The following is a 12,886-nucleotide window of genomic DNA, read 5'->3' as shown; positions in this document are numbered from 1 at the left end:
TGGATTGTAAGGAAGCTGGCTTGACCTGTTAGATTACAGATACAAACTGAAGTGTTCCCGTGTAAGTCTGCGCCCACAAGCTAGCTTCTCTTTGTCTTTCAGCTCAGGCTCTGGGCCTCACAGAGGCTGTGAAGGTGCCATATCCTGTGTTCGAATCCAACCCGGAGTTTCTGTATGTGGAAGGGCTCCCCGAAGGGATCCCCTTCCGAAGCCCTACCTGGTTTGGGATTCCACGCCTCGAGAGGATTGTCCGTGGCAGCAATAAGATCAAGTTTGTTGTTAAAAAGTAAGTTATCTTTGTCCCCACAGCCATTTGCCATGGTCCCAGCTAAGCCAGTGGCTCTGTGAGTCCCTCATCCCGGGCCTGACTTCCTGAGTCAGAGAGAGTAGTGACTTCCATCCTGTGGGATTCTGTCACAGTGCAGGTTCAGACCACTGAGCTTTGCTGAGCTGGGCATTAAACCCAGGGCCACACACAGGCTGGGCCTCTGCTCTGCTGCTGAGGTTCCAGCTCCTCCCTGATGGATCCTAGGCAGGGCTTCTCTGACGGCACTGTGCCCAGCTCTTCACTGGTGGATTCAAGCAGTCACAGTACCACTGAACCTCCTCCAGCCAAAGCCCAGGCTGTCTGCTGGGTTCCCCGGTTATTTCCTTTGCTGCAGATTCGGTGGCGGAAGGATTTGGTCTGGTGTTGATTTGCTATTTTAAAAGGTGTTATGGGAGCTGGAGGGCTAACAGTCTTAGTCACTGTTTTATCGTGGGGAAGGAACACCACGACAAAGGCAACTGTTGTAAGGGAAAGCATTTAGCTGGGATCTTGCTTACAGTTTCAGCTGTTTAGTCATTATCACGAAAGCTGGGAGCATGGTGGCAGGCATGGCGCCAGAGACGTATCTGATCCACAAGCAATGGGGCCCAATGTGGGCTTTTAAAACCCCAGTGCCCACCTCTGTGTACCAACAAGGGCACTCCTTTGGTGACTAAGCATTCCCTCTATGTGTCAATCCACGCTCATTCACTCACTGAATCCTTGTAATAATATATGAGCTCATTACTCACACCACCACGTTCCACTCCCTGGCCCCGTGGGCTGTTAGCTGTAGTATAATGCAATTAGCCCAATTTCAAAAGTCCCCGTAGTCTGCAACAGTCTCAACGCTGTTTAAAATTCCAAAGTAGAGAGTATCTTCTGAGACTCATGGCAATCCCCTGTAAAATCACAAGACAGACCATACACTCCCAACACCTCGCAGCGGCACAGGATGTACATCGCCATTCTGCAAGGGGGAGGGCGAAGATGAGGGGATACAGGAGCAAGGCGAGGCTGAAAGCCCACACCCCACATCACCACGTCTGCTGTCAGAGCGCTCTTCACATCTCTAACTCCTTCCTACCTTGTTACTGCAGTACACTTCTCTCTTTCTCGGGCTGGTTCCACACTGGCCTGCAGCTTTGTCTGCAGGCATCCCTACCACACTGGCATCTCCAGAGCAATCCAGCCTTCCCTCTGGGGCTCCATGCAGGGTACCCCTGACTCACAGCGGACTTGGAGGGAGATTCCAAAACCCCTTCTTGTATCCTGACTCTAAATCAAGAACCATGTGGCCTAAGCTGCCAGGTTCCTCTTTAATTCCTTTCCACAGTTGGAAGCTTGGGGGGTGGGGGGGTGTCTTGCCCTGAGACCACTGCTCTTTTTTTCCACCAAGGGTAAATTTTTTTATCTCCGTGAGCTCTGGGCTTAACTTCGTCACGTTTCCTGGCGACCTTTTCTCCCTAAACTGTACACTTTGTCTCTTTGTGCGGCTTGCTCCTTTCCGTTATGGGTGGGCATAGAGGGATTAGCAGTCACCAGGTACACAGCCAGTCCTGATGACTGGAAATCTCCTCTGTTGTGCCATTCATCCAGGACTTAAGCTCAGACAGATTTTTTTCAGACAAGGGCAAAAATCAACCACATTCTTTGCCCAAATATTCCAAGAAGGCCCTCCAAGCCACAGCGCGGTTCTTCCCCTCTGACACCTCCTGAGCTGGGCCCACAGCTCACTTCGCCCTCAGTACTGCCCTCCATACCCCTGCTAGTGTGGCCCACTAAGCCCTGCTTACAGCATCAACTGCTTTCCTAGTCCAAAGTTGACATTGTGCCAGCAAGCAGCATGGTCGGGCCTGTCAGCAGTACCCAACTTCCTGGTACCAACTTGTTACTGTTCTTCTGCTATGAAGAGACACAAGACCAGGGCAATTCTTAGCATAGAAAGCATTTAACTGGAGCCTTGCTTATGGTTTCAGAGGCATATTCCATTATCAGCAGCAGTGGGGAGCATGGCTGGCGTGGTGCTGGAGAAGTAGCTGAGAGCTACATCCTGATCTGAAAGCAGAGAGAGACAGAGACAGACAGACACACTGTGCCTGGTGTGGGCATTTAAAATAATGCCCATCCCCCCTCCAGCCCCCTGGGTGACACAGGACCGACAACAAGGCTACACCTACTCCCACAAGTATCCCTTAATCCTTCTCGAATAGGGCTGCTCCTTGGTGCCGAGCATCCAAATATGTGAGCCTATGGTTGCCGTTGTTGCTCAGCTGCTGCAGTGCTCAGGCTAACACTGGCTGCTCTTCTGAGGACCTGAGCTCAATTCTCAGTACCCACATGGCAGCTCACAACTCTCTGTCTTCAGTCCTGGGGACCCAACACCCTCTTCTGACCTCCATGGACATAGGCATGCATGTGATATACAGACAGACAAACAGACATGTGCATGGAAATCATGAATACACATGCGTGTTTGGTGTTGAGAAGTCATTGGGCTGTGTGCGCTGTGTGGAGAGTGACACGCTATCTGTCCTTTCTAGGCCTGAGCTAGTTGTGTCCTATTTGCCTCCTGGGATGGCTAGCAAAATCAACACTAAAGGTAAGAGGCACGCCCGCCTCGGGGTGTGGAATGGGTCACGGGCCCTTCCACTGTCCCATGTCATCCATATCTGCATTGTCACTGCCGCTGCGGCCTTTGGTTTATTTCTTTTCTTTTTTCTGTTTTCTTGCCATTTTGTTGGAGGTTGCTGTCTGCATCCTCCTGCTCGTTGGCACTTGTGTGGAGGGTCATGCTGCCCGTTTAATGCTTCTGGGCTCTTTGAAAAGAGCGCAACTGTAGGACTTTAACGCTTCGCTGTTATAAGCGGCCCTTGGTATTTTTGAATGCAGCTTGCAAAGGTAACCTTGCAATTTGCCTTACAGCATTGCAGTCCCCAAAACGACCACGAAGCCCTGGGAGCAACTCCAAGGTTCCTGAAATTGAGGTCACTGTGGAAGGTGAGCTGTCCCACAGTCTTCTCTGGACACCAGCTTGCAGCTGTGGGACCTCAGTTACCTGTGTGCGTGCGAGGTTTTATGTCCGAAAAGCACCTGTGAGAACGCTAAATGTCTCTCTGTGCTTGTGCGTGTTTGCGTCTCCAGGGCCTAGGCTGTGCTTTCTGTTACATGTACACAGTAACCTTGGTTTTCCTTTTTATTTTAACTAGGCCCCAACAACAGCAGTCCTCAGACCTCTGCGGTTCGAACTCCTACCCAGACCAATGGTTCAAATGTTCCCTTCAAGCCTCGAGGGAGAGAGTTTTCCTTTGGTAGGTAGAGAATTAACGTACTATGTCAGCAAGCCAGTGCGTTTCCTTTGGTTGAGTCAGTGTGTTCAGGTTAAACATGCAGTGAGGCCCTGTGATACCCTCACCTTACCCAGTGCTGTGGGTGAGGCTCTTCCTATGGGCCATGTGCCAGAGCGCCTGAGGATTGTGAGTTGAGTCACTCGAGTGTACCCAGAGCCAGACCTGGCATGTGGCAGACACTCTAACCAGGCCAGGAGAGGTCCTTTGTTCTTCATTTCAGCATGGGTCACTTCTTTGTAGCCAGTGTATCCAGTCTAACAGTTTAGCTTAACTATATGGGTATTGGAGGGGCAGGCAAAGCAGCCTTATTAAAAACCTGTGTGTTTAGAGTAACGTACATGACATGAAGGAGTAAAAGCTGGTTATAGGCCACAGGGCTGATGGGCAAGGGAGAGAGAGGGGGGGAGAGAGAGAGAGAAAGAGAGAGAGAGAGAAAGAGAGAGAGAGAGAGAGAGAGAGAGAGAGAGAGAGAGAGAGAGAGAGAGAGAGAAAGTGTGAAAGTTTAGGGCTTTTCATCATCCGGCTTAGCTCTGAGTCAATGACAGGGACGCCCCGTAGATTTCTTCTAGCCTTCCGGGCACTGAGCTGGATGGGCTCTGGTCTAGTCTAGCCTGAGTCTGCTTGCCCGCCCAGCCACAGGGCCTTACTTTCCGTTGTAGCCTCAGCTCTGGCTCCTCCCTTTTTTGTGTCCTCTCCACCTGGGACCCCTCAGTAGGCTGGGAAGTCCCTTATTATTCTCTCCTGCCAAGCTAGAGGCTGATCATCTCTTTACTGACCAATCAGAAGGTGGTGGAGAGCAGCGTCATATAAAATACTGAGTTAGCAAATGCTTCAATAATGATAATGCCAACCTCCGACTACAGCCAGAGCTGGGTACAGAGGTCAGCATCTGAATACACAGTGCACAGGAGGGTCGAGGGGAAGGGAGGAGAAGGGATTGCTCAGCTTTCACTGTGTACGCACATAAGACGCCCTGACCCACAGCGCCCGCCTTACAGTAAAAGTGCTTGTCTGTCCTGAGCTTTGTAAAGCTTCGAAAGAAAAAGATAAGATGAAACCAGGGACATTGGCGCACTCCTTTAATCTCATCACTCAGGAGGCAGAGGCAGGCAGATCTCTGATTTCTAGGACAGCCTGGTCTACAGAGTGAGTTCCAGGACAGCCAGAGCTACACAGAGAAACCCTATTTTGAAAAACCTAAACAAACAACTTAAATCAAATGGTAGGCGATGAATCCCAGCCCTCGCCCTGGGAAAGCCTTGCTGACTGGCTCTTGTTCTTCACACAGAGGCCTGGAATGCTAAGATCACAGACCTGAAGCAGAAAGTGGAGAACCTCTTCAATGAAAAGTGCGGTAGGTTTGTTGTGAAACCTGAACTGTGAAGTAGTTCCCTGATAGAAGTGGTGTGAGTGTGACCTCTCCATGGGGAAGTGTGGGCTGCGGCCTGCCATCCCGGCCCATTTCACTGAGGATCAAGAGTTCCCAGAGCATTTCCCAAATTAAAACAAATAGGACTTTTCCAGTCAGTATGGTCTTGTAGCTGCTGCAGAATGTTGGCAAATGCCTTTTCTAAGATGTGCCGTGTGTTACAGGGGAAGCGCTTGGCCTTAAGCAGGCTGTGAAAGTCCCGTTTGCGTTGTTCGAGTCCTTCCCAGAAGACTTCTATGTGGAAGGCTTGCCCGAGGGGGTGCCCTTCCGAAGGCCGTCCACATTTGGCATTCCCAGGCTGGAGAAGATACTCCGGAACAAGGCCAAGATAAAGTTCATCATTAAAAAGTGAGAGCCTGAGCTAGAGTGGCCATGCATGGGCTGGGGCGGCAGGCTTACCACAGTCTGAGCTGAAACGGCTCTTCTAGGGGCTACGTGACTATAGGGATAGACATCCCAGTGGTCAAGAGTGCTTGCAGGACAACTGTGAGGACCTGAATCCTGAAGTCAGCTCCCACATAAGCTGAGAGTAGTCGTGAGCCTATCACCTTAGTGCTGGGCTTGCACCAAGACGGAAGGTTCATTGGGGCCTGCTGCCCAGGGGTGGGGATGTGAGCTGAAGGTTCTAGGAAAGATCCACTCTGAAAGAAAGGACCCTCTTCTGGCCTCTGTGCATCACAGGCGTGTGCACTAGCACACGGCTACACACACCACAGGCGCTCTTCCTTTGTTTACTTACTGTTTGTGGAGAGGTGGTGGGCGTTGCTTGCACACTTGCTCTTCGTGCATAACCCAGGCTGTGGGCGGGCATGTGTGTTTCCTGTTTCTGCACTTGCGTCTCCTACTGATTCTCAGGACATGCTGTCACCTTGGCATGAGGTGGAGTGACACTGGCATGGCCAATAAGGGTCCAATGGCAGTGGGCGTCAGTGTGATTAGTCCTCCTGGACACACTGCTCACGCACCGAGGTTCCTTCTGAGGGTTGCACGTGGTTTGCAGAGCTGCAGCCACTCTGCTGCATCGTCCGTCCCTGGGTACCTCGCTCTGGGTTAACCAGCCCGTGCCTTTTTCTTCTTCCTTGTAGACCTGAGATGTTCGAGACGGCCATCAAAGAGAGCACCTCTTCCAAAAGCCCTCCAAGTGAGTGTCCTTGGAAAGCCACACCCGCGGGAGTTTGGCTTTGGGGCGGGGTTAGTTCTGAAGCAGCTAAGCTGTGCACAGGGTTCTGCTCCACATGAAGACACACAGGGCGGGACGATGGGCCCATCAGAAAGTCTGCCATCTTTAGTGGCTTACATCTTTAGTAAAAGCAGTGGGCGAGTACGAGTACGGGCCCCATGGGCCCAGCTGCAGCCAGCTCATGGCTGACAGCGACTAGCAGCTTTGGGTTATTAGAGAAAACTTTGACTTATATACATGTTGTCTAAACCCTAATCTTCAGTTTTCCTTTCAGGAAAGATAAACTCATCACCCAACGTTAATACTACTGCATCAGGTGTGGAAGACCTGAACATCATCCAGGTGACAATTCCAGGTATACTTTCTGCCTGCGTCGAGGAGTCTTTCAAACCCCAAAACCTGCTTCTGGGCTGGTCTGATGCTTTGCGGGCAACTCATATTGTGGACTGTTGTCAGTCTCACCTGAGCCCCCCTTTGTCAGTTTGGCTGCACAACTCCCTGTGAGCTCAGGGCCGCTTGCTACTGCTCTCTGTCCTTTAACAAGGCTGGGGAGATGGTTCAATAGTCGGGAGCACTTGTTCTTCCAGAGGACTCAGGTTTGAGTCCCAGCCCCCACACGGAGGTTCACAGCCACTTATAAGTGCACTTATAAGTACAACGGAGCTGGCACATTCTACTGCTACATTGGGCACACACATGGTGCACAGACATATCCAGGCAAAACACCCATATGCATAAAGAAATCTTACAAAAGTAAAATCGTTTTTAGCTGGGCCACAGCAAGTACACCACACCTGGCTTAGAAATTCTTCCCAGAAGACATGTGAGTTAGATGTTAAGTGTGCTCCCTGCTTTTCTCCCGTCTTTTAGATGACGATAATGAACGACTGTCCAAAGTTGAAAAGGCCAGGCAGCTGCGGGAGCAGGTCAACGACCTCTTCAGTCGGAAGTTTGGTAAGTTTGTAAGAATAGAGGATACTAAGGAAACAGGGCCAGTCGCTGCTCGGCTCTGTGTCTCCGCTTGTTTTGAAGATGAAGGGTCACACTGGCCCTGTGCTGTTTGTCTCGCTGCAGGTGAAGCTATTGGGATGGGCTTCCCGGTGAAGGTCCCCTACAGGAAGATCACCATCAACCCTGGCTGCGTGGTGGTCGATGGCATGCCCCCCGGGGTGTCCTTCAAAGCCCCCAGTTACCTGGAGATCAGCTCCATGAGGAGGATCTTAGACTCTGCGGAGTTTATCAAGTTCACTGTCATTAGGTGAGACGCTATCGCTTAGTCAGTAGGACAAGGCTGGAGGCCTCACGGCTAGGTCATATCCCAGAGTGCTGTTGTGTGGAGTCTGAACTGAAGCGTGTGGGCAGAGAGCAGGCAGAGACAGGTGGATCTCAGGGAGTTCCAGGATATCCAGAACTACACAGAGAAACCCCCACACCCCAAAAACATAGGTAACATTACATTGGCATGTGTACTATACATAGCACATACTACATGTGACTAATTACAAATAACTGATACATACATTGTGTATGATATGCATTAATAACAGAACAGGAGTCATTGTTACACAGTGTTACAGTCATTTCATGGACATCTTGTATGTCTCCTCCACAGGATAGGCCATACGTGGCATAGATTAGCAAGTTAGGCAAATGTTCATGTAAAACAAAAGCCTTACATTATACAATTTGTTTTTCTCTTTAGACCATTTCCAGGACTTGTGATTAATAACCGTGAGTACAGCTTTCTTTTGTTTGTTTGGTTTCTGGGGATCTGGGAGTGCATGTGAGTGTGTCTGTGGGTGTTGGGTGTGGTGGGGCCTGCAGGATAACACCATTTGTCACCCATTATGTCACCCGTTCTCAGCACCCTGCCTGCTTGTGAAATTAGCATTGCTTGTCTCTTAGTGAGGAAATGGTGACTCGGGTGGGCTGAGACCGTTTTAAAGGGCTCACTATAGGCCGGACTTGGAAAGCTGCTGCCATTGCAGCTCTGTTACCCTGACTCCATACACTAGAGCTCAGGGGACTGTAGGCCCCTAAACAGCATCAAAGTGCCAGGCACAGGGAGGGAAACGAGCAGTTCCAGTGCTTGGGAGGCGGAAGCAGGAGGATCAGGCTGATCAGCACTGTCTGCTGTAGACAGTCTAAGGCCAGCCTGGGCCACAAGCGACCCTATCCCCAAAAAGAAAGGGAGGGAGAGAGGGCTGGTGATGGACACCCAGCAAGCTGACTTCTGTCCCGGGGCTCACGTAATGATGGAAGGTGAGAACCGAGTCCAGAGTTGTCCCCTGGCCTTCAGGTGCACACCGTGGCACGCGTGCTCACACAGACTTCACACACTCTGTAATTAATTCTTTTGTTGAATTTTCCTTGCAAATTTCAGTTCATCTGTCTTTTTGAAAATTCAGGTCACTGTGGGTGACCATAGAGATCACTGTGGGTGGCCTAGAACTCAAAGACATTCCCCTGCCTCTGCCTCCTAAGTCCCACATTAAAGATGTGCCACCATGGCCAGCACTCCTGTTCTGTGTATAGTTTTCATTTCTGAAGAATATTATGTCCAAGCCCCTGCTTGTAGGTTCCTGTCTCTGTTGCTGAGTTTTATTCTTGTCCTTGTGCAGGACTCTGGTTCCCGTGTGTGCTGACCACTGAAAGCCATGGTTCTGGTGGCATCTAGCCAGGACCACTGCTGTCCCTTCCTTTGGTGTTCGTCTTTACCCTTTCTTAGCATGCGGGGTCCTGGGGTCCTCGGATCATTTCATGGTCAGTGGTTACAAGACAGCTTGTCTCCTCGGTTCTCTCCTTCCGTCGTATGGGGCCCAGTGACTGAACTGTCTGTCAGGTTCGCAGGCAGGCAGGCACCTTTACCTGCTAAGCCTGTCTGTCGTCCGCATGGTTGGATGTCACGTGTGTTAGTAAGCCGTCTAAACTGTGCCTTTCATTGCAGAGCTGGTTGATCAGAACGAGTCTGAAGGCCCTGTGATACAAGGTGAGAGGAGAGCGTGGGGTACATACTACTTACATGGTTGCCCCAAGCCCGTGGCTCCTGCTGTACCTGCTTATAGTCACTGCATACACTTAGCTTTGCAGAGACTTGAGCCGTGGGTCCCGAGTGGCAGTTGTAAGCCACAGACCTTGTAAACCCACGATCCCAGGTTATTCATGATATCTTGGTGCTCATGACCAGGGAGAAGTCTGCCTGTAAGTGTGTGCTTATGCGGGGTGTGCACATGCGTATGTGGAGGGCAGCAGCTGACGGGCTTGCACTAGAAAGATGGCTCATTGGTCCTGATCTTCCAGAGGACCCTGATTCGAGTCCCAGCACCCACGTAGCAGCCTTTTAGTTAAGTTAAACTGTCGTTTAACTCCGTCTCCAGGGCCTCCTAAGGCTCCAGACATGTGCACAGTACAGACACACATGCAGACAAAATAACCAAATAATTACAATAAAAAAGAAGTTGGCAGGCTGTTACTATCATTGGGTGTTCTCCTTCCTCTTCCTCCTCCTCTGCTTCAAGGCTCTTTAAATAATAACTTTTGAAAGCCATTCAATGACACTTGATATGTTTCTCTTTAGAATCAGCCGAGGCAAGCCAGTTGGAAGTCCCAGTAACAGAAGGTAAGAGCTGCGCTGTTGCCAGCGAACAGACTTAGTGACCGACACCTTGGGACAGTGTGACTGTGCTCACGGTGATGCTCTGTGTCTTTGTTCTTAGTGAGTTGATTGGAATTTTTTTTTTTAATATGTATGAGTGTTTTGCCTACTTATATGTGTATATAGTACCCAAGCCAGAAGAGGGCATCAGACCCCCAGAAATAAGAGTTACAGATGGTTGTGAACCTCTATGTGGGTGCTGAGAATTGAACTCATATTGGTCCTATGGAAGAGCAGCCAGTGCTCTTACTGCTGAGCCACCTCTCCAGCCCTAAATTGATAAGATTTCTACCATGAACACTGTCCAGTGAAGAAGGCAGACTTCCTCTCTGTTCTCCCCGTGTGGCTCTGACTAAACTCTAGATCCCTATAGCTTAGACAAGGCATGATGGTAAATACACCCAAAACAATATGGAATCTGTTACTTGGGAATCAGGCATGAGCTGGACATGGCTCAATAGAAGAACACTTGGCAGGCATTTGTAAGGCCCAGATCCCGTAACAAGAGCACTTTATGCAGAAGCCACATGGAACGGCTTCGTGCAGATCTTAGCAGGTTCATATGGCTAGTCTTACTGGCAAGCAGGTTTGCACCAGTGGTACAGCTCATTGTTACCCCTTTGTTTCTTCTGTAGAAATTAAAGAGACAGATGGGAGTTCACAGATCAAGCAGGAGCCAGACCCCACGTGGTAGACCGTGGCTCTCCAGGGTAAGAGCCTCGCTCTAGCTGCCCTTCATCCATGCCCACTTATAAGCTGATGTGCAGACACATCCCTTCTGCTCTGGCTGTGAGATGAGGCCACCCTCAGGGGACATAAGGCCCAAAGGTTTTTCTCACTCAAAGATGTAGCCAAGATGAGTGAGGTGGCAGAGATAGGTGGGTCTCTTGTAAGTTCCAGGCCAGCCAGGCTCCGTGGTGAGACCCTGTCTGTCTTGGGGTGGGGTAGGGTAATACAGAGGTAGTATTCCTTAAAGGGACATGTTTGTTTTGAGTCTGTATGCCAAGGTTGCCTCCTCTCTGGCTGACCTCTTTAGGCCGGTCACAAGCCCAGCCCCATCAGTTGCTGACTTGCCACCAAGAGGTGGGCTGCAGTGACCCGCAAGTGAGGAGACTGCAGTCTGCTGTGATGGGCTTTGCCTGGCAGCCTTGGTGATGTGCCTGACCGTGTCAGATCACAGGCTTAGGCCTTGCCGTCTTTCACAAGTGCACTTGGGCCTGCATGTCTGTCAGATGGAACAGGGTGTGTGACAGGAGGTTGTCATGCCCCTGCCATCTGACTCACCCACTGCCTGCGTGTTTGTTCTCTCTGCAGTTCGTCCAGTGTCCAGCGTGCGTGGTGGAGAAGAGCTTTGGGACCCGTTCCTGCCAGCTCTGTAATATACTTGTATAACAGAAATACCTTCTATACAAACCTTCTTTTCTACTTTTAGATAGAAATGTCTACTTTCTCAGCAGTTCTGTGAATTGAGCTACACAGCGTGATGAGATGCGCGTGCCTGGTGGCTTGGGAACGCACTAGAAGGGTCTTGCAGCAGTGCTGAAAGAGGCGGGAATGGCAGGGACGACTCGTAGGGTTTCTTATGCATCGGGCAGAGCCTTGGGCTGTGGTGCGTGTTCCCGTCAGTGAGATATTCCTACAGGGCATCTTGGCTTCCGCAGCAAAGGAAGTCCCTGTGCTAGTCAGTGCTTTAGTTTTTCTATTGAAGACCAGTTCCGTGGTCTTGCACTCGGCTGCCCCTCCTGCCAGGGGAGGGCTGCTGTCTGTGTGTGTGACTAAGCCTCTTCCCAAGCTCCATCACGATTCCTTTGTCCTCACTGCCATTCAGAGCAAAGCCGGCCAGCTCGCCTGACCGCCAGTGAGCAGCCAGTGCATCCGTGCAGTGCAGCTGGAGAGGCTAGCCTCAGAGCCTCGCTCCGGTTACTTTACAGCAAGTAGATTTCTGGGTGTGTCCTAAAGGTCAGAGGTCAGGTCTGCATGCTTGAGCAGGTGGAGGATTTGCCCCTCCCCAACTGGGACCCACAGTGGCCTCAGGGGCTCTGGGCCGCAGCTCTGGGTCTGGGTCGAGTCAGGCTGGGCTGTGTGTCTGCCTGGTTGGTTAGTCTCTAACCACCTGTCTGGCCTCTGCGCCAGGGTGGGGAGTGAGGACATTGGTGTCCCGCCCTATGTGGGGGCTCACAGACGATGATAAGGTAACAGCTCTCAGCAGTTAGGCACGTGAGGGCACGGTTCTCGGTAGTCACCACAATGTTCACAATGGGAAATTATATCACACGGTAGCAGAGATAGGCATTTTATGTGTTCCTTATATTTTACCTCAAATTGTAGATATAGGGTAATAAATAAAATCCATCCATGCCTTTCACATGCAAACTCATTCTTTTCCTGCTGTCTTCGTGAGCGCCTGGGGAGGCGGGACGGGTGTGGGCTGGTAGGATGTTCACCTCAGTCCCTCACAGATGGGACACCCGTATTCCTGGTGTTTCTCAAGAAGTCACTGGTTTGTGGAGCTGGAGCTGTGCCCAGCCCCCACCGGCCTACATCTTACGTGCGTTGGAGACAGAGGAGAACTCTGAGGACACAGCCACAGCACAGGGGAGTCCCTGAGTCCCTGCTGGAGGATGTGGAAGATGATGCCCGCCCAGGCTGCGGCCAGGGATCCCCTGGTAACATGATGCACAGGAGAGTCAGTCATCGGGCAGAAGCCTCCTCGGCTGAGATCCGTCAGGCAGTACTCAGTGACAGGGCACAGAGGAGAAGGGGCAGCTCACCCGCTGCTCATGGGGCAGCCAGGAAGCAGAGGGAGAAACAAGGGGCACGCCCTGTCAGCATCCAACTTCTGGCATCTTCCAGTGATGCCAAGGCCAAGGTCAAACTCTCATCCTGTGAACCTTTGGAGACATCCCCACACCATGGCACGGGATAGAACTGCCCTGGGTCAGACATGGCTGTGTACAGGTGGGTG

At 51.1% G+C, this 12,886-nt stretch overlaps 1 protein-coding gene across 43 annotated transcripts in view; it reads left to right on the top strand.

Moving 5' to 3' along the window:
* Positions 1–12,296, top strand: part of Gtf2i (general transcription factor II I) — a 79,847-nt gene extending 67,551 nt beyond the window's left edge. For 24 of the 43 annotated variants that reach the window (XM_030254157.1, XM_030254163.1, XM_030254159.1 and 21 more), the window contains 14 exons: positions 103–286; positions 2,851–2,909; positions 3,233–3,307; positions 3,517–3,618; positions 4,946–5,011; positions 5,251–5,434; positions 6,172–6,227; positions 6,529–6,621; positions 7,137–7,220; positions 7,341–7,524; positions 7,969–7,997; positions 9,214–9,255; positions 9,844–9,885; positions 11,236–12,294. In XM_030254157.1, coding sequence (XP_030110017.1) covers positions 103–286; positions 2,851–2,909; positions 3,233–3,307; positions 3,517–3,618; positions 4,946–5,011; positions 5,251–5,434; positions 6,172–6,227; positions 6,529–6,621; positions 7,137–7,220; positions 7,341–7,524; positions 7,969–7,997; positions 9,214–9,255; positions 9,844–9,885; positions 11,236–11,300 — 1,265 coding nt within the window. In that variant the 3' untranslated portion in view covers positions 11,301–12,294. 43 annotated transcript variants of the gene reach the window in all.
* Positions 12,297–12,886: the final 590 nt, after the last annotated feature.

This window comes from Mus musculus, chromosome 5, assembly GCF_000001635.26.
Source record: "Mus musculus strain C57BL/6J chromosome 5, GRCm38.p6 C57BL/6J".
NCBI lineage: Eukaryota > Metazoa > Chordata > Mammalia > Rodentia > Muridae > Mus > Mus musculus.
The sequence above is the reverse complement of the archived record's forward strand: the minus strand, read 5'-3'. Positions and strand labels throughout refer to the sequence as shown.